Source organism: Bombus vosnesenskii, unplaced genomic scaffold (genome assembly GCF_011952255.1).
Source record: "Bombus vosnesenskii isolate JDL3184/JDL3185 unplaced genomic scaffold, Bvos_JDL3184-5_v1.1 scf7180000013264, whole genome shotgun sequence".
NCBI lineage: Eukaryota > Metazoa > Arthropoda > Insecta > Hymenoptera > Apidae > Bombus > Bombus vosnesenskii.
In genome coordinates, this window is record NW_022882924.1 from 1,592,227 (window position 1) to 1,618,432 (window position 26,206).

Genomic DNA, 26,206 nt, shown 5'->3' on the forward strand with positions numbered 1-26,206 from the left:
GGAAAATGGACGAATTAACATTTAAAGGACGATTTTAGCCGTGTAAAACCTGCCCTTTTTATCTCTGGCTGCTTTTTCTCTGTGAATATCCAGTGATATTCGTCTCTCTCCGTGAAGATGAGAAGTCTCTAGGAAACACGTGGACCAGAAACTGGTAACACGATGGGTGCACGACGATGGTCGCTGGTACGCGAAGAATAGAGATTTTCCTGATTAGAGGGGCTGATCGGCTGAGCTTTCTTGGAAACGGAGGGCTAATGAAACGTTTGTAATCGTAACTGGGAGGAAACGAGCAGTTTGCGCGACGTGAACGTTCAGCGGTTGAACGCTCGAGGAATGCTCGAGTTTCCAACCGGTCTTGAATAATAAAAGAAAAAAGTTCTCAACGTGAATGTAATGGAGATGCAATGGGGCGAACGAAAACTCAATGCACGTACGACGACGTGGGTGAAACGCATGTTTCTAAATTCAATTAGAGGCGTCGCGTTGCCCTATTATTGTGTAGTGTTCGGAGGGTGTATCGTTGCACGAGCTGAGTACACAGAGATGGGAAAAACTTTGAGTAATTGAAGTAATTGAATATACAGTTTTAGGAAATGTCCCTATTTCTATATAGGGTTAAGCGTTTTGAAAAAAATGTCCTTTCTTCGCGAAGTTGAGTGTTCGCTATTTCGTGAATACTTAACCTCGTTCATTTTTTAGCCTTGGTTTACTTATATGCCGTGCATGGTCTATAAAAGACGTATTATGAGACGAGAAAAATAGTCAGATGACATAATCGAGGTCTTTAATAAAGAATTACAATTAGCTACGAGACAGAGTGGAAAAGTTAGTTAAATTCCCTTGGAGATTTTTATTTGTAGGAGATATCACGATGAAGATTGGTGGCTTCAATGATTATTGCTTTCTCTCTAAAGTTTTATTAAGAGGAACATTTCATTTGTTTTCAGTCGTGAAGGGTGCGTTGTCGGTTGGAAGTTGAATCCAAATTGGAAGCCGGCGCAGTGATTCGGTTTTTCTGGGGCGAAAGAAGTGTAACTCCACCGAAACTCATCGCCAATTCAGTGAGGTGTATGGTGATAATACGATATCGCGTTAGGCGATCGCAAAATAATGCACTTCATTCGAAAACGGGCGTACGAATATAAAAAAAAGTTATCGGCAGGGGAAACTGTCAACTTGGTTGACAAATGACAACGCACGTCACAGTGAAATTCTTCGAAACAAGCATAGAGAAACAAACTACAACTGTCGAATTTAAAAATATAGCCACAAATGCTGAATACCTTTTTTAAGGCGAATGCAACCAATTTTTCTATCCTGCCTCGTATTATTTTTACAAATTTATTTAGTCTTGAAGTAATTACTTGAAGAAAAACTCTATACTTTTTTTTGTATATCCGTGACCTGAAGACCGCACTTACGAAGAGAATAGAATTTAGTGAAACAAAAAATTCGAAATAAGGAGAGGACCATATTACTGTGCCCTTCAATATAAATTTTGTTTTAGGTTACAAGATCTAGAAACAAGAGAGCTATAAGTAGATTTCTATTGCTGTTTCTTGTAAGTCTATATTATCGTGCCCTTCAATGTAAATTTTATTTTGGATCACAAGGTTTAGAAACAAGAGAGCTATAAGTAGATTTCTATTGCTGTTTCTTGTAGGCCCATATTATTGTGCCCTTCAGTGTAAATTTTGTTTTGGATCACAAGGTCTAGAAACAAGAGAGCTACAAGTAGATTTCTATTGCTATTTTTTGTTGATCCATATTATTGTGCCCTTCAATGTAAATTTTGTTTTGGATCACAAGGTCTAGAAACAAGAGAGCTACAAGTAGATTTCTATTGCTGTTTCTTGTAAGTCTATATTATCGTGCCCTTTAATGTAAATTTTGTTTTGGGTCACAAGGTCTAGAAACAAGAGAGCTATAAGTAGATTTCTATCGCTGTTTCTTGTAGGTCTATATTATCGTGCCCTTCAATGTAAATTTTGTTTTGGATCACAAGGTCTAGAAACAAGAGAGCTATAAGTAGATTTCTATTGCTATTTTTTGTTGACTCATATTATCGTGCCCTCCAATATAAATTTTGTTTTGGATCACAAGGTCTAGAAACAAAAGTGCTATAAGTAGGTTTCTATTGCTGTTTCTTGTAGGTCCATGTTATTGTGCCCTTCAATGTAAATTTTGTTTTGGATCACAAGGTCTAGAAACAAGAGAGCTATAAGTAGGTTTCTATTGCTGTTTCTTGTAAGTCTATATTATCGTGCCCTTCAATGTAAATTTTGTTTTGAATTACAAGGTCTAGAAACAAGAGAGCTATAAGTAGATTTCTATTGCTGTTTCTTGTAAGTCTATATTATCGTGCCCTTCAATGTAAATTTTATTTTGGATCACAAGGTTTAGAAACAAGAGAGCTATAAGTAGATTTCTATTGCTACTTTTTGTTGATCCATATTATTGTGCCCTTCAATGTAAATTTTGTTTTGGATTACAAGGTCTAGAAACAAGAGAGCTACAAGTAGATTTCTATTGCTATTTTTTGTTGATCCATATTATTGTGCCCTTCAATGTAAATTTTGTTTTGGATCACAAGGTCTAGAAACAAGAGAGCTGTAAGTAGATTTCTATTGCTGTTTTTTGTAGCCTTCAGCTAGAGCTACAAGGTTAACCTTTTGGTAATGTCCTTTGCCATAAATATATTTGCTCCCTATCACTCTTCTTTCTGTTGTATTGTAAACACTGTAAGAGTGAGGATCTGGATCAGCATACACTATACCTGTACTTATTTCAATATAGATTTTTCTATTACAAATTCATCCACTCGTTCTTCTATCAATCAACCTGAACATTTAGCAAGGGAATTGGAGACAATGGAAAGCGTTTCCTTCTTCCAGATCTTTATTTATTAGTGGACCACCTTTGATCTCATCGTTGCGTTTTTTCACACCTTTCCTGAAAAAGATGTATTAACTTTTAATTATACCGTTTAACAATGTCTAATAGAAAAATGCCAGGTACAGGAATCTAGAATCAAGCAACCCTTTTCCTTTTTCTTGCGTGCGTTCGAGCGTTCGCTGTACTGCGAATAGCCAGGCTCATTTTTCTTACTTAGCGTCGCGAGCTCTCATTCCGCGAAATTAACAAATTTATAAACGCTTCCAAACAAAGTCTCTAAACGAAGCATCCTTTATCTCGCGATATCGTAACTTACGAACTTTTCCCGATTAAATTTCCCTTTCCCCAGGTTCATAGTAATCTCTTTCGCGTCTTAATCTAGACGCACAAAGAGGTACGAGATCGATCGGTTTATAAAATTTCCGAAAACGTTGCGAACAACACCTGGACAATACTCCTCTTCTTTTTCTTTCGCAATATCGTTCCGACTTCAAGGACATCGTTTCGGAGACTTCGATGGAACACACAACTCGCATAATCTCCGATAAGTTCATCTTTGCCGGATTTCTCTAACAATCATCCAACAAGGTACAATTATTTCATTTTTCCAATGCAATGAATATTTTACTCTTGCTGTATATCAGATGAAAAGTACAAAAGTTACCGTTTTCAATGCTTACGTATCAGCATGCGACTATAATATCAGATTAAAATCTCATCGATAATAACCTTGGAGGATCAAAAATGTTTATAATACGCTCATCGACATCTCGAAGATACTATTTCTGTTTCCTTTTCACGTGTCGTTTCGTGTTATACAAACCCATGATTCACCTCTTGGACAGAATCAACCTTACCAATATCGTTTCTAAGATTTCGACGGAACTCAGGCTGCACGTTTCCGGTAGGTCTATCTTAGGTGGATTTCTCTGATAGTCGCGTCCCGCAGGGACGAGAAAATAAATAAATGACGAGCGATTCCCGTGAGCCTGGTGAGCCGGCAAGAAGGAGCGGTTTCGGTGTAGATAGCGCGAGAATTATGGTTCCTCACGGGGGCTGTGATGAAGGTAGGCGGCAGCAGGGGTGCGCGGGGCAATTTTAAGCCATCCTCTCGGTTTCTGGCCTTATAACTCTGTAATTTTTACCCTCGGAAAAGTTAAGAGTAATTTACTGGCTCCACGTAGGCGTTATTCGACTCGACCCACTCCTCCTATGTACGCCTCCTATGCTGCCCCGTGAAATAGCTACATCGAAGATCCCTGGCCCTTGTTAATTGTCTGCCGTGGATGAGCTTGATCTTCCCGCGAAACTGCTAACCGGCAGGCTTCAGATAAATGTTAGTAATATCGTTACGAAAATAGGTAGTTACTTCTTTTCGGAGCCACGGGTAGACGTCCCCTGGGGTCTCATCCCCTAACTCGTTGAATCGTCCTTTCTTTGTTTGTCGGTAATAATGGGCGAAAGAACTTGGAAACGAGCTGATGAAAACGAGTTTCTCTTGTACGAACAATGGGTCGGAACAAACGGAAGTGGTTGTATTATAGAAATTAAACTCCATATATCTTGTACGTATTGTACGTATTAACGTTGAGGAATTTGATATTCATGAAAATTGCATTAAGTACATGTACGTTGACATTTCTTTAACGTTGACATTTCAGACCTCCGAAACGATGTGACTCTCTTGCTGTGATTCGTTGACAACGTTCTTCTCTAAACGTAATGTACGATGAAATAAAATATTATCCGCGGACCATTGTCTCGTAGAGATAGCTTTTAATAATTAAAGAATTTATTTACTTAGAATAAGTACGAAGTTGCTTGTAGAACCAATCGGATAGCAATTAAATACATTTCTATTCCCTGTTTTCCTCGGTTTACCTAGAAACTTCCAGTTCGTACGATTATCCTGTCAGCATAGAAACGCAAATTGAAGCAACCGAAGGTACTCGCAAGATGGTCGATCACGAGCAATTCGAGATATTGCGGGATGGTGTGTACGTGTTCGAGAATGCTACTGATCTGTGTGTACTCGACGGAGAAACGGGCCACGAAGGGACCAGCATGCATCGAATCCCGGTAGCATTATTTAGCCGGGAAAAGTGCTGCCGACGCCATTAATCCGATTGGACGAACCTTCACCCTTAGGCCTTAGGGATCCATTATGTATTAGGAGGATCGGCTTGCTCAGTAGCCGGTAAGATTAAAGTTGGAACGGGCAAGGAAATGCGCTGCTTCAACACCGAAAATCCCGAACATAATTTCCCCCGGTAGAGATTTTAATCCTTTAAGAAAATAAGGAATCTCGGTAGCCACGTAGCGACTTTGTGCATCCATATATTGATATAAATTATGGGCAGAAATTTTGATGGTAGAGAATCGCAATAATTAGGAGAATAAATCGAGTGAATTTTTTTCATCGAATAAAATTTCTACGTTTAGAATTATGTTATGTTATAAGGATAATAATACGTATAATTCGTTGAGAAAGGGAAGATTTCTTGAATGCGACAGATTCGACAACTACGTTTACGAAATTAACATTCTTCTTTTTTTTTTCAATTTTCATGGATTAACTAACTTTAGAACGAAGATAACGTTAGAATGGAATACACCTCTGTGTCCAAAGTCGCACTTCTTCAGCTTCTGTTCGCTCCTTAAAAAGTTGATATTTCGTGGACACGCGAGGGTGGAAAGCTGTTTCGTGGATATTTCACGAGGCAAATGCCGTGACTTATTTCACGGCACGAAAGAAGCAAACGAACGTGAATTTCTGGTGGGCCGACATTCTTTCTTTCCTACTGCTTCTCTACGTTGAAACCTTTTCGTGGTAAAAGCAAAGGAACGCACGCCTGCTTGCGCAACCACGTCTTTTTGAGGTTTCGTCTCTATTAGCATGATTGTAACTGCCGTATCGAGTTGCCTGGTTTTCGTGCTCCGTTCTCACCCTACCGACTCTACGAAGCGATAATTTGGCAATTTATTTAAACACGTTTGTTCCAAGCATAAAATGTTAGAAATATCTACCGAAATATGTGCCGGTTGATTGAAATTTTGTCTCTTTAAATTTAACATCTTTTTTCGATTCTGCCTGCAAATTGTTCTGTGTAAAAATGACGTTGACTATTTTTGGTCGCTACGTGGGAAGAATGTGGCGCGATCAAAGGTTAAACGAAGCGTGCTGGAGGAAGGAAAACTTTAAAAAATAAGAAAACCCAAGTATGGAATAATGAAAAATAGAGTGATTCTCAAACACCGCGTTCAAACGTGCCGCACCGACAAGAACCATTAGGAAGGAAATGACCGTGAAGCTAGGCACGTTGGTCGAAGGAAACCGCGTGGTTTCTTCGCGAAAGTAATTTGTCTGCTTTTCATTCCCTTTCCGTTTGCTCACGACGAACCTCTGTCCCTGAAAACTTTTCTATCGACGGAAATATTTATATAACCGTTAGAAATTATCACTAACATTTACACCGTGAAATTTATTTACAAAGTTACTAAATTTTCGCTATCGAATTGGAATTATTAGGAGGAGGAATTTCAATGATACACATGAGAATCATTATATCAACGCAGATATTGTAAATATCATTTATTGGACTTTTAGGCGTCATGGGGTACAACGATTACATCACGTTGCTTATTTATAACACCTAAGCAATTCGATAAAAATGAAAAGAAAGAAGAACTACGGGGAGACGTTTTCCGCTCGTTCGGGTAAAAATCGTCGAGAAATGAAGAAACTCGGGGAAAGGGGGACGGGGGGAGGGGGGAAACACTGGATTAATTTTCGTTCTCGCGTCTATAAAGTGTAATAATGCCGACTTCCGTGCGGATTAGGCGTGAACGGATGAATGAAGCTATAAACGCATCGCAGCCGGCACGCGTTGACAAAAATTAGGAACCACTTTTCTTCCGTCTTTTTCTTTTCTTCTTTTTTTTTTCTTCTTCTTCTTCTTCTTTCAGAGGAACTGGAACGATCGAAACGAGACGCTACGTTCACTTCTTATCTAGCAATCGCGGAGAGATAAAAAACGAATAATCGCGAAAGACAACGATGTTACATACGTTCGTGTTAATTTGCGTGTTTTTCATTTTTCGTTTCGTTTGCTTTTTCTTTACTACCGCAGTACAATCACCGTACAACCATCGAAAAACGTATAATCTAGGACGTTGATCCTAGGGAATAAGGAGGAGTTTCGTTTGATTTATTCATCGTTATGATTCTGTGTTTGAATTGAAATCGTCATCATCGTCGTCGTCATTATCGTCACACTTTTTTCCACGGCCACTCTCGATTGAAAACTAACCATCGATCGGTACACGACATCCAGGGGGAAGGCGAACGAGAACTTATGGCTAAATAAAACTTTATAAAAATATATCAACGAATAATAAATATATCTCTAACAGCGTCACTGTATAATTCGTCATGCATAGCCCTCGGTGTACGATAGCCTATGCATTTACAATCACTATATACACGCTATTTTTTTTTTTTTTATTTGTTTTAATGCTACTTACCTAAAATAATATACAACAATGTATCTTTTTCCTTAATGTTCCTATTTTCCTTTTTTTTTTTTACGGAATATTTCTTGTTTCGTTTCTTGCGTTTAATTCAATTCGTTACTTCGTTTTCTTATCCATACACGTAATTAATCTGATCATTTTCTTGCTTCTTCGACTCGACTTTCGCCGAGTTGTTTTCTTTGGTTCGTGTTACGCCCTAACAATTACATTTGAACGAACAGTAATCATTTTCTATACTTCGACCACGTTCAGCCGTCGACGTTCTGCGAACCCGAATGTAAAAATTGGTCTCTTGTTCAACGCGTGTACACCACTGCCTTCATTGCACTCTTTTATCGTTTGTCTTTTTCTTTCGTCCTCTCTCATTCTCGCATGCCATCCGCTTTCTTTACAAATAAACTATACAAATATTTACACGTGCCCTCCGTAACGCATAATCTCGTCGAATATTCCATTTTATTAAGCTTAATCGAGAAAATCGCCGCGGGTTACGATTCTCGTGGTCGAAATCTCGCGACAATTTAGTTTACAAAGTTTTCCCCTACGCGATAACCGTATCCTCTTTCGAATTACTTTGGCCGCGCCGTTTCTCCGTTTAAGGCCAGAGAAACACATTGGCTACGTCGCGGTCGTAGATTCGAATCGCAGACTTCGAGGTATCGAACGCACGTACGAAACTGTGGACTGTGCTTTTTAATTCCACTTTGGAATGGAAATTTTTTTCCTTCTTTCCCTTCTTTTTTTTTCTCTCTCTCTAATAAAGAAGAAAGGAGAAAAGAAGAAGAAGAAAAAAAAAAGGAAAATAAATCTATAATGTACGGTCGAAGTTACGTCGATTCGATTTGTCAATCCCAACCGTCGTTTATCATCTAGAAAACCCTACGACAAGAACGTGGAGAAAAAGAAGACAAGAGAGAGAAAAAAGAGAATACGAAAAGAATAAAAAATATGGAAAAAGAAAAAGAACGAATGTAGCAACGAGATCCATGATTAAGGAACGTCGAGGCCGGATTATCGTCGTCGCCGGAAGCTCTGCATCGTTCATCGACAACGACAGCGTCGATAAAAGGCTTTCTCGTTTAAGCGTGTTCACCCTTTCGATACATAATAAACAGGGTTTTCTCGTTGCATCGTCATCGAGTCTCGCCTTGAGTCTAGAACACGCTAATACAAAACGTTGCTCCGTATTCTTATCTGAAACGATGTATCCCATTCATCTTGCTCGCTCATTCTCTCCTTTGTAATTTATATATTTTCTATTTACAATCGTCGAAGATGGCGGAAATACTGACGGAACTTTGACTTCCTTCCCCCTTATTCTTATCGTCTAATCAGGGAAGCTGATGTACAATTTTTTGTTCGAGTTCACAGGCCACTCCCTTGACTCTTCGCGAGCAAACGGTATCGACGTACTCCCAGCGATGTCTCAGCGGCGATGCTCCTGCAGAATGACCAGGGCCAGACACATCGAAAGGTAAGTGAGACTCGCTGACCGGAAGTGAGCGTGACTGTACTCGGAGGCGCGCGTCACGTTCAACAAAACGGAAGCGTCCGAGATCCCTTCCGACGAGCGAACCAGCACAAACCATTCGCCGGCGTGAGACCATTGAATCGTGTCGAAGCTCAGCACCGTTCTGTAACAGGACTCCGTGCCACCGTCCTGAAACGCAAACAACGAGAAACGTGCGTCGTTAATGAATTCGATACCGGTGTTCCTGGAGTTTGTCAAGTATTCGTGACCTGATTCGTGCGATGGTTTTAAAGGGTTCGCTAGCAACCACCGAGGGTTATAAAGGATAATTTATCTGGATGGAGTTGCGGACGATCGTTGCTACTGGCAAGTTTTCGAGAGGGGAAAAGTTGATAGCGGAATGGGTCAAGGGTAGTTCGAGATTTTCCATTTTTCCCCCAATAAGAACCGCCACTGGCTTCTTTTTTATGGAGATACGTAGGCTAGGAGAGAAATTTCTTACTGCTTTTTTTGTGGAAAAATAGAATGGCAGAAGATGGAAGAGAAATTACGTTGCATTCAAATAGACTATCGTCTGTCCGATGAAACGGCGATTAAATGCAATTGTTCGCGACAATGTTTGAACGTTCGCGCATACTTTCACGAATATACCGTGCGTGTTATGCAAACGTTCGAATACTTTCGCGAACCATATTGCGTATGTAACAGTGACATAAAGGTAATATGTGCGATTAAGATGCAAGAATTTGCTTGTGTCAATTTAAAGAGATAGAATTTTTTCAGGATTCTCGTGCCCTTATAGTTGGATATAATTGTTAAAGTAAAATAAAGTCAGAGCGTAACATCTCGAAGCAAAGACGAAATCGATGCAAACGCAAATTGAGATAAGAAGTTGATATTCAAACAAGAGTTTCGGAGTCGTTCGATTTCCCGACCTTTTTATCACTCGGCGTTCATTAACTTGCAATTCGATAAAGTCGATCCTACGACCGTATTTCTTATCTGCCTGCGATTCTGTTTAGCTACTCGAGATTAAACTTTCGCGCGCAACTTCCACGAAAAAGCGAAAACTTCGTACATCGTGCCACGTTCTCGCTTCAATTGCCCGTATCACTTCCGATTTCCATCGCTTTATCTTCCTTCTCTGCAACTTATATACCTCCTTAAGCTTCTTCTTTTTTTCCCCAGCACAGTTCCTCTTCTTTCATTCCTTCGGCTTTTTGTACGTCGCCGATAGAATCGATCGAATTAAATCGGCACGGTTTCGAGCGGTTGATCGATAGAGACGCGAAGAACACGGAGCTGAAAATAAAATTGAGCAACGCAAAATGTCAACCGGCGAGAAATAAAAATGACGCCTTTTATCGGATTAACTGCAACGCGTTACTGCGAGTTCCATTATCGCGTAATACAAAATGAGGCACGCGTCAAACGATTGCCCTGTTTTATTCAATCACGTTAATTACTCTGATTATTTTTGCACGCGTTCAATCAACGGAAAAACAGACGGCTGATCGAACGTATCGATGTTAAGTTGCTCGTAATCCTTTTACGGGCAAGCAAAAAGGGAACCGTATCAGAAATAAACGTACGAAACGGCATAAAAGAAACGCGTATCTTGGAAATGATATTTAAGCTCGTACAACGAAATTAAATCCACGGAATCCCACGTAGAATCGTGTGGAACACGAAAAAAGGTATAATTATATTGCACGATGTTCCCTTTATCAATTCGTGTCCTTTCCGTTTGGTAAAGTACGCGCAACGAAGAAATACGTTTCCGTAATTGAATCGGATTCCGCTTGTCTCGGGGGTAACTTCTCTCGCAATTCGAACCAGACGTCGTCGTTCGTAGTCTCGCGAATTTTTCGCGTGCAACCAGTCGCAGTTTCTTGCTCCATTTAACTTTGCGTTTCATCCTCGTCCTTTCTCAGTTTCACCAACATACCACCGATCGCCATCCCAGACTCCTCGTGCTCTTTATTCTTCAGCTTTGCTCTTCTCCGTTGCCATTCTTTGCCCTTAGCTTTTTCTTCTTTGTGTCGTTTCCCGAGATGAGTCCACGTCGACGCACGTCGATGTTTTACGCGATTTGTGTGTATCCTTTGTCGAATTTGAACGACGTACGATAAATTAAGTGCATTCGGTACATTCAGTTTCGATTTTATCGATGTCATTTTCATTTCTCGGTGTGTATATGTCGAGGTTATTCGATGTGTAAACAGAGAAACTCGTGGATAAATTGTAAGGTAGAAAATATATTTAAACAGAAGCGTAATTGATAAGTAAGAATACAATTTGAGCTGGTCCAGATCCGCACGCTAGCTGTGTTACCCAACAACTGAAAACCCCGAAACCAACGTCGCCTGTCTACTGTTTATGGTCTGTGTTCGTCGCAGTCTTTTGTCTACACGCTGTCGATGGCTAAAAAGACCAGATGTAGAGTTTTCTTAGAAGTGGTGACCACTTCAACGGTATGCGTGTGTTATTTCGTCGTGATCGAAGACTTCTATCACGAATGAAATTGCATAATTTTGTTAACTTATAGATGTTATTAATATTTTCTCATAATTCTATATTACACGGCAAAAGCGCAAGAGAGCTATCGTTTGGAAATTCCGGAAAAATAGTTTTCGAGGATCAGAAATATCCGGAATACGCTCGTCAGCATCAAATCCAGCGAACAGCGCTCCATTCGGCACTTTTATTCTTCGTTGAAAACCGTATTCGCTGTAAACGATCGGAGATGCGAGAACAAGGTGGCAATACCGGGACCCTTTTATCTCGTATCGGCGTGGAAAACTTCTTTTCCCGGTGCTTGATGTACAAACAGCGTTCGACCGGAAACGGTGTCGCTTGCCTTCGTACGACGTCCTCCAGCGTTTCCCTCTCTGTCCAACTGATTCGTCGGTCGTGTGCAAAGAGTGCAAACACATGGAGGCGTCGCGACTCGTCGTTTCTGCGTCGCGTCGTGCTACGAATTTGTTCCTTTTGTTCGTCGTGGAGGGTCGATCCACGGGAAATTTCATCGAAACTTTCGCCCAGCAACTCAAAGCGAAATTTCTGCGGCATTCGTCGAAAGCACGACTGATAGTAGTTAGTACGTGATTTATCTGTCTATCTCTCTGACCATCCTCTTCTCTATATCTCTTGTTATCCACGGCTGCAGTAGCGGGTAATTAATTCGTGGAATTGCAGCTGCCCGACCAGGGTTACGGAGGGACCACGTTGCAACGTGCAAGCGGAGAACGACGAAACTGAAAACGGGTGCACGTGTTGCGGTGAACGTAGTTATTTCGACCTAGATTCTGTTTTGAATACCTCGCACTGTGTCGATACCGGCTACCAACAATCCCAGTGTACTTGCGCCGACGAAGAATTAATAAGCTATCCCCTCTGGCGTGGTCCGCGTGCTACGTAATCACGTCGAGAAAGGAAGAAATTTCATATCGCATGCAGCAGCCTGACCGACGCGGCGTGCTCGTTCAAATAAATTGGAAAACACGTTAGCGAAATTTTTATGGCTGCTCCGTTACGCAGTTTACCTCGAATCGCTTCTTTTTATGAATCAGCTCTTCTCTATGAAATTAACGTATTACGAAACGATCTCGCAGCTTTATCGCTGGCTGTACTAAAGCGATCAAAATCGTTGTATTATGCATATAATATATCGGAAATATATCAGCGTTAAACGTTTTCCTTTGTAACAGAGAAAGAAGGATACGAGTTGTGATTTGGAAAAGCTGCTTCTTTCTTTCGAGAAAATTGTATCTTTATCGATAATGCGCGATATTTTCTAAGTAATTAACGAACGCGACAGAAACTAGAATTTAGCGTTTCGCGAGAAACATAACGATTTAAGCCTTCCTTCATATAGGATAGGAAATATGTTTCAGTTTTCAAATCGTCGTCTGTTTTCCAGGCAAACGGAGCAAAGCCATGATTAATCCCTCTTGGAGGAAACGATATTATAGTCGAACGCAGCACGGAACGACTGTTCGAGCGTAGACGAAGATCTCGTGCATGTCTCAAGAAGTGGAATAATGCAGGAACAAGCGAAACGGCAGGAGAGCTTAAACGCTTTAAAGGAAACGCTCTTCCTTCCTTCTTCCCTCCCCCGTCTCTCTCTCTCTCTCTCTCTCTCTTTCTATTTTAACGAATGATCCCTCGCGATGAAATTTCTTCCGATAAAGGAGGCGAAGAAACGAAAAGATCGACGACGAAATTAACAAAGATGATCGTTTCCTTCTTCTTTTTCTTTTCTCCACTCGTTCAACGAATTAAGAACATTGGCGCGTGGGACAAAAAGGATTAAAAGTTAGTAAAAACAAACGTAACACACGTGCATTAGTAAATCCCTTTAAAGCTATGCCAGATTCCAGATTCTTTCCTCTCCTCTCCTCTCCTCTCCTCTCTTCTGCTCGCCACTTTCTGCACCAGCTACCGATCTCTCTTTCTCTGTTCTCGGTTCCATGCGCTTCACCGTTATTCCTGATTCCTCGGAAAAACAGTTAATCCATCTTTTGTACGGAGTATCTAGACTCTGTCTGTCGGTGAAAAATAAAACGAAAAGAGAGAGAAAGAGAGAGAGAACGAAAGATCGAAAAAGGAGAAGAAAGGCGTGCAACGACGTCGCGCGGAAATGAAATAAGCGCCGGCACCACGTATGAATCCGGTATCCCGTTTCATTCTTTCGTTCTCTCATATTTTCACGGTATGCAACAAGCGTTCACTGTCTCACGGCTTCTCTCTCCTTTTATTCCCACCCTTTTGTCCCCTTTCTACCTATTTCGCCGAGAAGAAATCACGTTTCGGCCGGTTCTCGTTCGTCGTCCGCGATAAAAATATAATTCTCGCGTCCCGGGAGCTGCGAATTCCTTGTTATTCCCGTTTGTTGGTGTTATTGTTGGGAAAGCAGGAATTGTCTGGTTGCCGAGGCTCGCGGACTATCTTCAAAGTTAAATTGCACCGGATGCTCCTTCGTTGACCCGGTTAGAAAGCGAGCCTCGCTTCCTGGTGATCGTCGTTGCGAGAATTCTTGCATTCTCGAACGCGAATCGAGATATTTTCCCCTCGTGTAAAACCAGTCATTTCTGGTTCGGATGAATCCTCCCTCTTCGTTTTACTTGTTTCGAGGATCGAAACGCCGTTTCGCAGGAACAACGCGGCGAGTCAGACAACTGGAAGTTGGTTTAGCGAGCTGAGTATTTAGTTTGAAAAATCGCTATTTGTTCGTTTTCCTGCGCTGTTAGTAGATTTATTAACAAAACCACGTAGGCAACGTTCGATAACGGATTAAAGGATTTACATACTGGAATTAAAGATTCCGCGTGAGATTATGGAAAAAGTAGATGGTTGGAAATACGTAAGGGTGCGGGGTGTACAGGGAAACGAAGAATTCTGAAATGGAAAGCAAGAACGAGGAGAAGGGTTGCGAGGAATAAAATCTTTAAATAAGAACTAGAAGTCAAGCAGATGTATGAAAAAAAAAAAAAAAAGATTTGCAAATACAAACTGGGAATTACGACAGAACTCGCGACAGAAAGGATTTATTAAGGGGTTTGCAACTATGTCGGCTTGAAAAAATCGAAAAAATCATTTTTCTAAAACTAGACACGCGTAGAATATTGTGGCGAAAGAGTATTTTGAAATTCTAAAAAATAGCAGAGTTATAACTCCGAATACGAGTGCATCCTCTTATTTTAAAGACAGATTAACTTAAAACTTTAAACGCATTTTTCACGAAACTATGTTTTTCGACCTTGCGTTTAGTAGACCTCCGAAACTCTTCATCCGATTAACTTGCAATTTCTGCACATTGCACCGCGTAACATTACGCGGTACAATGTACGTTTGATATTACAATCCGTTGAATTTGCATAAACGTTCAGAGTTGATTTCTTTCAAGGAAAAATACAATTTGATCTTCAACAAGCCGGCAGTTTCTTATTTTTCGAAATTGTAGAAAAATCGTACGCTACATCCGTAGATAATCTACTTCTGTATAAGATGGCGCAACAATTTTTTCATTTTTACAATCGAGTTACGTTTGCCGTTGGCCGCAAGCAAACAACATTCCGCTGGATATGAAGTCACATAACGTTGTACCACGCCGTCATTTTATAATTTTACGTAATAAAAAAAGTACGAACGCAGAGCTAACACGCTGCTTAAAGTTTGCTATAAAAATCTTGATTCTTTATCGAATACTTGTAGGCGAAAAAAAACTATTAGATTTACCTTATTCTTTTTTTAGATCTCCGGGGTTGCATACTCCCTTCCAGCGAATTAATAAAAACGCGCGTGAAATTGATTTACGAAACAAATAATCCACGAACAGAAGCAGTAACGGGAAATATTAATAATTTCCATCTTCAATTTTCCACGTACGAAAAGACTGAACAAAAATTAACTGAATCCACAACGAACAAAAATTAAGAAACATATTCGAATGCGGAGGAAATGATCCACCATGCGTCAACGATATTATCATCTTCGATGTACTTTTCCATGTAGAACCAAATCGAGCGAAAAATTGCGTGAATCCGTGATCGAGAAACGTACCTCGATAGCGAGCGCTTGAACACCATCCCTGGCCTCTGTACCAGGTACGTAAACGCTTTCCTCGGACATCCAAAGCACCTTGGTGTATCTCGGCTCTGCGCAAAATTCGACGACGATGTTGAGCGATTCGCCCTCTTTGGCCGTGACTGTTTGACTAGGTGGATGAACCATGGGTCGACCTGCAACAAAAATTCGCAAACAATTCCGTTATCCGTGAGGTCATGGCAGCGTATACGCGTTTCTTTCGTCGGTCGTAAATCCACCCTTCGGTTCCGCCAGCGTAACCTAACCCCTCTTATCTTCTCTCTCTTTCTTGCTTTCATTCTCTATGGAGCTTGCACAGAGCTTTATGTCTTGTTAACTGCGAAAATATCTCAGCATGTAGCTAAACGACGTAATCTTCCGTAATTCCTGTTAAATTATGTTGTCGTCGCCGCGTGTTCGGCGCGCCACCGTCATGTTTCTATCTTAAGTGGAACTTCATTAAGGTGATCGAACGAAACGGTGGGCACGCTGAAACATCGTAGCTTAGGATAACGGAGTTAGGCGAACGTAGTAACATAGCGAATTTAGTGGAAAATGAAAATATCGATATGGCTGTTGGAAATCCTTTTTAACGCGTATTTATTCCGCGAAGGTATTTCCAGCTTCCCCTATAACACGTTCGGTCGGCGAATTGTCAGACAATCGATATTTTACGTTTACGCGGCTGGTTATTAAAACAAGTGTTGGAACGCTGTGCATGAAGTCTGGCCACGCACAATATAGCGCGTAGTCGAATTTGCTTCTCGCCGGTTAATTTATTCCGCTTGGCAATCATGTCACAATGGCTGTTACAAACAATGAAAAGGTTGATATGTTTATCAAGTTTATACGCCGCTTTAATCACTGACTGTTGCAGTAATTTATCGCGGCAAGTATTCTCGTCCAGTGTAATCGATATCAAACGCACACATCCACCGTCTCTTCTATAAGATACCATTCGTGACTAACCAACTACAAATTTTACAAATTTCCAAGCCTTTAACATTTTATTTCATTTTAATGTAATTCTGGTTTAATTTAAAAAACGCACCTTCTCGTTTCGCCAATGGCTTTCCGAATTATGTCAGGCGTCCGTTAAACGACGTATGTGACCAGACGAAATAAACCATCTTTTACATTTCCATACCTCCATTCTTTATCCATTTGATGAGACATCGGTGTCAGTTGCGCACGAAATTCGCTAAACGACCAACGGCGTCCACCGCGCCTTTATTTTCTCCTATTATTATTTATGGCCGTTTTTCCATGTTTACGAGCCGGATCGGATCGAAACATCGGCTTTTCCGCGTCGATTCGCGGTAACGCCCGCGACGCTTTTGATTTACTCGTTTCCACGAGTTTCACCGGTCCCTGCGCAAACACGGCCTCCAGCCATCGAAACTAGACATTTACAGCGCGACAATGCGGCCGCAACCTATAGCGACTCCGTTGCACCAAGAGAAAGATAGACGCAAAGCGAGCAGATAGAGAGAATCGTAGCCGTGACTTCTCGATTTCAAAGCCTTAAGGCGATCGTGATTTCCGGGACAGTTTCGCTATCTATCCTCGTCAAAGTATTCCGATCCCTAGAGGCACCTGCTGGAAACGTGGCCCAACGTTTGCAGAAAGGAAATACATTTGGAAATCATGAATCAATATGACCACGTTTCGGGTACCGGCATTCAACGCCAATCGTTGTTTCGTGTTTCAATTTGTTGTCCGATACATTTACACGTATCTTCGCTTCGCGACTAAAATAAAAGTTTGTGCGAGAATCGAGTGATTTTCGAGACAGCGTTACGATACGGAGAACGCGATACACGTAAGTAGTTGTTCCGTTTAGGAATCGCGGGAAGAAAGACGAACGAAGACTATGAGATCCCTACAGCAGAGTTTTCAGCAATATTGTTCTATCGCCGTTTGTGCTTGCGACAGGTACGCGGAAAATGTTACGTCGGTGTAAAAAGCGCAGAGTATCGAACGTAAGAAAAAGGCGAGAGAGAATAACCTGGATTTTAAGCCCGGTAGATCTCCGTTTTAGAAGCCATCGCACCGGATGACGAAAACAATTCACACAACCGAAGTTCACGTAATAATAGAAATGCATCGACTCTCTCGTTATCTATGATTTTTCGTTCGAATAATAGGACTTGCTATTTCAGATAACGGGATTCAATCTACAGGAATTCGTTTAATCGAGCTCCGATTACAATTTCGCTCCAGTAAACCGAACGCTCGAGTCGTCCAGATATTCGAATTACATGCTATACGAACCTTTAAATATTCCCTAACGTTCCTTCTCGCGATTATCATAAGGTTCACCTTTCGAAAAATCTTCTTCCGGGGAATAGAAACCCTATTCGGTTACAATTTCCACGCGTTCACTAGCTTGTTAGCAACTGCGGGTCCTCCACAGAGATCCAACGACCGAATCCAATAATCTCTAAAGGAGCAAACTTTTCGGTTTTACTCGAACGCCCTCCATTCACGGTGTCTTATCGAAACGATCGACGTAGGAGAGACACTAGCCACGGCCAGCGGCTGTGCTCGATGTCGTGGCAGCAGCTTTGTTGCTGCACTTTGGCTAATTGAAGCGTGGATGCCGACCGGTTGGCCAAGACGAGCTCGTCTCTTTCGCTCTTTCGCCACCGATCTCCTCTTCTCACTCGTCCCCTTTCTGCTCCCCGCCGCTCCTTTTAGCCGTTCTCATCTGCATGGATTTCCTGCTTCGTAAAGCAAGCTTTCTGACCCTGGTTGGCCTATCTGCAACGGTGAATAGAAGCGGAACAGTACACTCGGCCGTGGCTGCTCATGAATATTCCTACGACTGAAATTACTGGAATACCTTGGCTGCGCCTCTTGTTTCTGCGGGGAGGGTGAAAGCAGTCGGCCGTCTGTCCGACTGACTGTCTGTCTGTCTGTCTGTCTTCTCTCCCTGTCTCACCTGCGTACCGTTTCAATACCTGCGTTCCACGTTCGATACGCTGCAAACTTTTCGATACGTCCGCGAGTCGGGATTCGACGTGTCTTTCTACTTCTCGGTTCTTTTTCTTCGTTTCCTTCGATATGGATTAATCGATACACGGGAGTCGTTGAAGTTTGAGAGCAGTTGTTGTAATTGATAGTGCGTTTCGGATGGTCTTCGAACAATTGCTTTCGGTCATATGTTGATCGGATATTGAAAAGTTTGTTCTCGTTGACCCGTCAGAGTTGCCGCGGTTTCAGATTTCAGGTGGAAAGTTCGTTTAAACACGCGCCACAACGGAACTTTAACGCTGTGTGATGGGCAATGAGTTTCGGGCGTTAGAAGTACGCGGGAGGATATAGCAGAGACGAAATTAGAGCGCGAAAGAAGAGCGTTCGATCGGTTGAAGTTTTTCGACGTCCTGGGAATGCTTGTGTTTTATATAGCAGTTGAGTAGCTTTGCGCGTCGTTGGGTCGTTAAATCGCCAACGTGGCACGTAAAAAGCCGGAAAATGTAATAAATAGATTGCAGATATTTACGAATTTATGGGAGATTTAAATACGCAGGAATGTACCGAACGTATGTAATATGCAGAAATATGAAATACCCAAAGTGGAGCACTCGTTATAATATTTAAAAGGTGAAACAAATCCCCGTTTTAGTTCTGTCGACAAACATATAAATTTGCATAAACATCGCAGAGTGCAATAATAAATAAATTGAATTATTATTCGCAAACGTATACCGTACTTATTCGATAACAGTTTAACCAAATGGTTTTGAATGGTAAAATCATGCCATTTTTTTCACCTTTATTCTCCTATGCCGATTCCATTCGTTGTGCCACGGTGCAACGGTTTATTCGTTTGTTAGCTACCACTCGGCTCCATTTGCCGCGAGCGCGTGTTCAATTATACAAATGAAATAACCGGCCGATAGTTTCTGAACTTCAGCTTGACGGAACAAAGCTGGCTTAATTCCGCCATTAATTCTAATTGAAATGATTAATGAAATCAACGACGGTGAGTCGAAAACGCGGCGCGGCATCCGAATGGGATCAGAGCTAATTTCAGGACGATGCTCCAAAGCCCACAAAACGCGGTTTGCGTCGCCAGCTCGAACGTGTTCCGCGAAAATGTAAATGCATTCGCGAAACTGCCATGTAAAATTCCCGTACGGTTCTCCACCCCTTTCGCCTCCAACTTCGCCCTCGCGTTAGCGTTAATCTTCAAATTCGAAATACTCTTCGTTCTACTTCTTTCTCCCTTCTCTCTTCTATTTTTCCCCCTGCGTTGAAAAATTCTTGGATAGTCGCGAACTCGAAGGACGAGTACGTGGTAGAGAGAGAGAGAGAGAAAAAAAAAAAGAAGAAGCTGAAAGAAACCTGCCGGTCGTTTCGGTGAATTTTTTATACGGACCGCGTCGGGCCGCCAGCGCACGTGACACACATGCGACTCTATGCATTATGCAGAACGTTATTAAGAATGTGAAGAAACTGCAGATCCTTCGTGTTCTAATTATAATTTAAGCTTCTTCCGGCCATGAATAACTCAGCTGCGAGGAATAAATTGAAAGGGAGATGCGGAAGCTCTTTAACTTAAGGATCCTGAATTAAAAACCACGCCGTTGGACACTTTTCCGTGCGTTTCGTGGAACTTCATCGTGGACGATATCGTTAAATATTTAACAGCTACCGCGTCAAACGATATCTTCGATTTTATCGATGTTTTATCGGTATCCGCGGATCTATTTTGGATGAAAAGTTAATTACCGTACCAACGAGAGCCATCGTGCCATTAAAAGGAACGTATTGCAGCAACATGAGATTAGAATAGATAGAATTCCATTTCCTAAATTATTTAAAAATTATATTCAAGCTAACAATCAATCGAACTCTAGCGTGATTCTTATTCGGTAGGATTCAATTTGTTCGAACTTCTCGAATTCTCATTCTCAATTCTTTCACGACGTCTGTACGACTCGCGTTTCTCAAATTTTCAATCGCTCGCAATGTTATTCGCCGTAATACTTTGTTCACTCGCCGACGAGTTTGTCGTCTATTTTCTCAAAGGTACTCGATCATTTTTTACAGCAGTCCCTTTTTCTTACTTCTCGCCATAACGAGAATGAAACGACCATCGAGTTGAACGACCTTAGACGCCATGAAATCCTTCGGTTCGTACGGGTCGCTAGACAATGTGTCGTGTAAAAAGCAACACGAAGCTCGTTGCAAAGAGCGGGCCAACGCGAACGTTATTTCAACGAGTGATGCGCGCTCGATTATCCGTGGCTAGTGTCAAACGCTTACATAAAACGAAACGTTGTTACACGCGGGGACAGAAAGGACGAAAAAACGCGTGTTCTCTGACGAGTTGGGTGACGCGCATTTTCGGTTGGCAAAAGTCGTCGCCTTCTCGTCGAGCACAGAGGTTAATTATCGATCGTTTAACGGTATAAAAGTGAAAAAAAGCAACGAGCGGAGCAGGAGAATGGAAAACCGGAGGGAAGGTATCGTCTCGTTCGCTGGAGCAAAAACGAATAGAAATCCTCGGCCGGTCGAATTCTGCGTCCGGGACGACTTCCGGGAGGAGTCGCGTTCCCGAAAAGTACCTCTTAGCATGTTAAATGAGCCGTGGGCAATGGCTACGACGGCCACGGTGATTCATTTCTGGTGGCATCGCGGAAAAAGTTTCGACAAGAACGACCACCGTTACGGCAACGAATCCCTTCGAGTCGACGACTCGCGTGCTGTATACTTTGCTCCATCGAAACTTCGATCTATCTTAGCAAACTTCCCACCCTTTCTTTTCGCAATTCCGACGCGACATTTAAGTGTTACGTATTCCAGCGAAGCTAACGATCGTCCGTCTTTCTTACCTTTTCTTTTCTCTTTTATTAATCTGTATATTTATCGACGAAATAAATTCGAACGGAATAACGTTACGTTAATGAAAATCATAGCGGTGCAAGCGAAGATTTCGAGTATTTGAGCATTTCAATTTTGACATTATCGAGATATGTGTAATTTTGTGTGTTGGACTAGATTGACCGCGTAGTAGTGACACACGTATGTGAATATAAGTGTGTGGAAGTATGTGTGTGTACAGCGTCTCGAAAAACAGAGAACCTGACTGTTCCGTTGGCAGTGTGGTACGGAAGATGGTGAGACAAAGAAAGTGCTGAGACGCGTGCAAATGTATATCGACGAAGATCCTGGAAATCGTTTATGTTAGAATTTAATATTAAAGTTAAGATAAATAATCTGTGGAAGACACGATGTTTATGTTGAAATAATATCAGGTGATATTTATTAAACAGAATTACAGAACCAAATGTATTTAAAGTATAAGCGAGCGATATGGTATAATTAACAAAGTGTGCAGGTAAAGAATTTATGGATTGTTGACAGTTGGCCAGTTACTCTCAGACTGACTGTACGTAGTGACTCATGGTCCCTTAAAAGATTTTCAACCCCACTCTCTATACAGTAGTGAGTATGTCCTGTGTAGGTGTCCTGTTCAAATGCCTGTGTAGGTGTCTGTATAAGATTATCCGTGTCTACGTGTGTAATATCGTTGTATTCCAACAGTTTATTAAATAAATCTAAAACTATTTTAATACGAATTCCAGGTGTAACCTTGGTGTTCCTTTACTATTATTTCGGCAATTAAGGTGCACAATTTTCAACAGACACGTTTCCTAATTAATTCAATTACGATTTTATTTTTTGTTACGATACGTCTCCATGTGTTGGAAAAATACAGTCTATTTTTTATAGTAATAAACGTAGAACAGGATTTTACGAACATTAGCAACGAACTGGCTTTCGCTATTATGATTTTCAACCCTGTAATTGTAAGAGTGAGTTACGATTGAGCGCAGGAAAATTAGGTCGCACAGCGTACTTATGAGAGTTTATATGCTACAGTGTTAAATAACGTGGATGACATAAAAAGGTGTAATGAATCGCAAAATTTATTGGCTACGTTGCAGAAATGATTAACAGAGTTAGAGAAACCATAATCCGTTTACAGAGATACAGGTAACAGGATTAAAACGAACATATTTATTTTTGTTTGCGGAATTATGCGAGTTACAATTGTATATCGTACGGTGATATGATTAAACCGTTTCATTGGTGTAGCTGCACGGGTATAACGGATTTCATATACAGCTAGTAAATCCGAGTCTTTTGAAATTGTAAATATTTGGTACAAAATAATTTGATTGAACGTTACGATACTGATAAATTGAAAGATTCAATGCAAAATGTTAAATAAATATAAGTAAATAAATTTTTCAATGTGTCGCTATTCTAAGAGTTTACTTTATCAAATTTCCTGTCATACGTGGTTGCAGCCTTAAAGGCCAAATCATTTTTTTAACCAGATACATGACAATTTATTCTTTGATCTAATTTGAGAACGATGTCTCTTACCGAAACGCGTTAGTCGACCGGATCGATCGAAAAATCGCGCGTTATTAATTACTCGTTATAAATTTATGCAACTATTTCCTCTCGTCGTAAAGGGGTATGGTATCGCGATAAAATCTCTGTCCCCATTTCATATCATTACAGGTAATTTTGCAAATTGTAGCGCATTTTTCCACCAGTGGATTCGTCGTTAAATATCCTCAGATTAATTGGCCGTACACGTGTGCAATAATGTAATTTTTAAATTAGAAGCCAGCCCGACCTGCAGCATTACCGCTAATTAAACAGTGTTTGCTGGATCTGTAGGTATACCTCTCTCATTAGCGACGTGTATTACAAGATACGAAAAGATTTTATCCTAACAGTTGCGTTTAACCGAAAATATTTCTGTCCACCGATCGTCTGACTATGCGTCGACCGTTTCTACTCGCTCACTTGGTTACTTGACAAGAAAAGGAGGAAGTTTACACTCGTCGCTTGGAATGCCAATCTTTCGAATATAATTCGTCTTTATTTAAGGGTTCTCCGTTGTTTACGCGCTGTTTCGTGTTCGTTAAAAGTAAATTATATCATCCAATAGAAATTGATTTGTTTTTGAATTTGTTTGAGAATTTTTAAGCTGAGCGGATGTCCGAGCATTCCTTTCACACGATACTGATACTACGCACGAAGTAAGTACTTAGAACTGAAAAGGTTAATACGTATACAATCGTTCATAAAATATTTGAACGTGCTTCGCTCGATTCCCATTTTATTGAAATACAGGAAATCTGTTTTCTTCTTATAAAAGCTTTAGATGTAAATATTTCAGGAAATTTCAATGATACTTTGTTTTTAAACAACTCTTAAAAGGGTTGAAAGCATTTTTCACAACCTATCGATACTATTTGATCGTAGAACGTTGCAGTCTGTGTGTCTACCCTGGAGAGTAAGGCTTGAGCAACGCTGGTTTGAGCGGACAGCGTCTGACGCGGCACTGTCCTGCTCCACTTTCGAAAGCGCTATTCGATTCAAAAGCAATCTATGCGTGAAATTGCCAACGAGAGGGCGAACGGGCGGACACACGGCCGAGCGGACAGACGATGAAACGAATTACTTGTACGCCGGTCTAGGCAGCCTGCGTAACAGCTTGCTAATTAATCGATTAATTTCCAATCTCGGGATCAAGAGCGTAAGTGCACTATCCTGCTCGCTTCTCACTTACTTTGCGTCATAATAGGCACGCGTCTTTGATCGCTGTAATTTCATAACATTTAAACGTTTACCCTAAATTTTCGATCGGGGAATTTCTAATAGATCTACGTTCTTGTTCATTTTATGCTAGTTGTGAAAATTTAAGTAAACTTTCACAATGATTGGAAAATTATTCGATCCTCTGGAAATCGATATCTATACAAATGATTTTATAACAGAAATTCAAAATTTGAGAAGATTCCTTTGAATTTCCTATCTAATTCAGCCGAAACTTTTTCTAGTAGAATTTAGAATAGAAAACTGTGAAACATAATTATTATATTGTATTATCTTTTACGAGAAATCGACGACTCAATTACAGAATGATTTTTTTTTATTTTTATTTAAAACACTAAGGTCTCACCCTTGATTTTCCGATCGTCTGCTGTTTATTCTCAACTCTGAAATTCACTCGATTGCTCATTATCAACCGCTTGTGAACGTATCTTCCGCAACTATTCTCGCATTCGCACGTTGCTTCTTTGCGTGTCTCTTGTTCGATTCGGCTAAAGACGTTCTGCAGACGCTGCTAGAAATTCAGGCACGTTCGCGTTCCTCTTTCCTGCTCTAATATCAAACATACGTTCCACTTTTAACGTTTCGAACTCTATCATACACGGTCGCGCGAAGTTTCTCCTCGTGAAGTTCCTCTTGGTAGTTGTAGTTCAGTGACGTGAGAAATAGTAGTTCTTAGAATATTTACTTTATATTTGTAGTCAACATTTTTTACTCCCGTATTTATTCAACGTTTCATCCCGTTTCCATTTTAGTTCAGGAGTTCGCTGCATTTTGCATAACGCAACTTTTCTTTTTCACATATATCAAAATATCGTAGTAAGATAAATATGGAAGTATTTGCGTCGATCTAGCTGCAAGTAAATTATTAAATTGACAATAACGCGATAAATATCGAACTCGACATGTTTTTCCAAACATTCTTCAAGCTGTACACCGTGCGTCGATAAAAATAATCGTATTAAAATTCAACGCAGTACTTCCAATTGCAGCTGGAAATGAGGTCGATCTCGTACACAAACAAGATTAACTGCACGACTCATTCTACTAGAAAGAAAATATAATTTCCAACAAAGGACGGCCGTCGATTTCTTTCTACTTTCTTAGAAGATCAAAAGCGGAAAAGCTACCAACGATCCTCCATATTGCATCGTGTTCCTTCAATGGGAGAAATGTAGGAAGGGAGAGGAAGAAGTGGGGTGAAAGGGTGCACCGGGTTCGAGATTGCTCCACCGGGAAGAACGATATATCCCGGAAAGTTTTGACATTATCCGCGCTAGGATTCACTTGGTTACATGTACCTCGACGCGATAAGAATCAACGCCCATTCAAAACGCGCGATAACGTTCGCAGGACGACGCTATTGTTTCAAGGCGCGAGCCTAGACCGCAGTTATCTTCGCATTGTTCTCGATATTCATTAAAACATTTGCACCCTTAGCACAGAGACACAGACAGCTTCGTCCGTCGTTCCGACTCCCCTCATCTGCGCGTCCACTTTTCAAAACAATCATCCAATTGTACGACTTTTCGTGAATATTCCGACCAGCATCCGCGAAACTCGAGTAAACAGCTGCGATACACTTGCAAATATTTAACGATACGATTTTTGTTACAGTTCGTTAGACATTCGGGAATTTGTTCGTGAATGTTCAACGAGAGGCGTTGTAGAGGAATGGCGGTTAGTTGTTGAAGAGAGCGTACATAGTTGTTGAAGAGAACGTACATAATTATTGAAGAGAGCGTACATAGTTGTTGAAGAGAGCGTACATAGTTGTTGAGGAGATCGTACATAATTGTTGAAGAGATCGTACATAGTTGTTGAAGAGAACGTTCATAGTTGTTGAAGAGAGCGTACATAGCTGTTGAAGAGAGCGCACATAGTTGTTGAAGAGAGCGTACATAGTTGTTGAAGAGAGCGTACATAATTGTTGAAGAGATCGTACATAGTTGTTGAAGAGAGCGTACATAGTTGTTGAAGAGAGCGTACATAGTTGTTGAAGAGAGCGTACATAGTTGTTTCGTACAATGATACGCATAGTTCTTCGAAGGTTTGTAATTTCATGCG

The 26,206-nt window shown here is 41.0% G+C and overlaps 1 protein-coding gene across 1 annotated transcript in view; it reads right to left on the reverse strand.

Moving 5' to 3' along the window:
* Positions 1-6,475: 6,475 nt before the first annotated feature.
* Positions 6,476-26,206, reverse strand: part of LOC117240437 (B-cell receptor CD22) — a 312,271-nt gene continuing 292,540 nt past the window's right edge. The window contains exons 10-11 of the mRNA XM_033506479.1: positions 15,467-15,645; positions 6,476-9,091 (exon numbers count right to left, since the gene is read on the reverse strand). Of these exons, the coding sequence (XP_033362370.1) occupies positions 8,858-9,091; positions 15,467-15,645 (413 nt within the window). The 3' untranslated portion in view covers positions 6,476-8,857. The remainder of the gene's footprint in view (positions 9,092-15,466; positions 15,646-26,206) is intronic.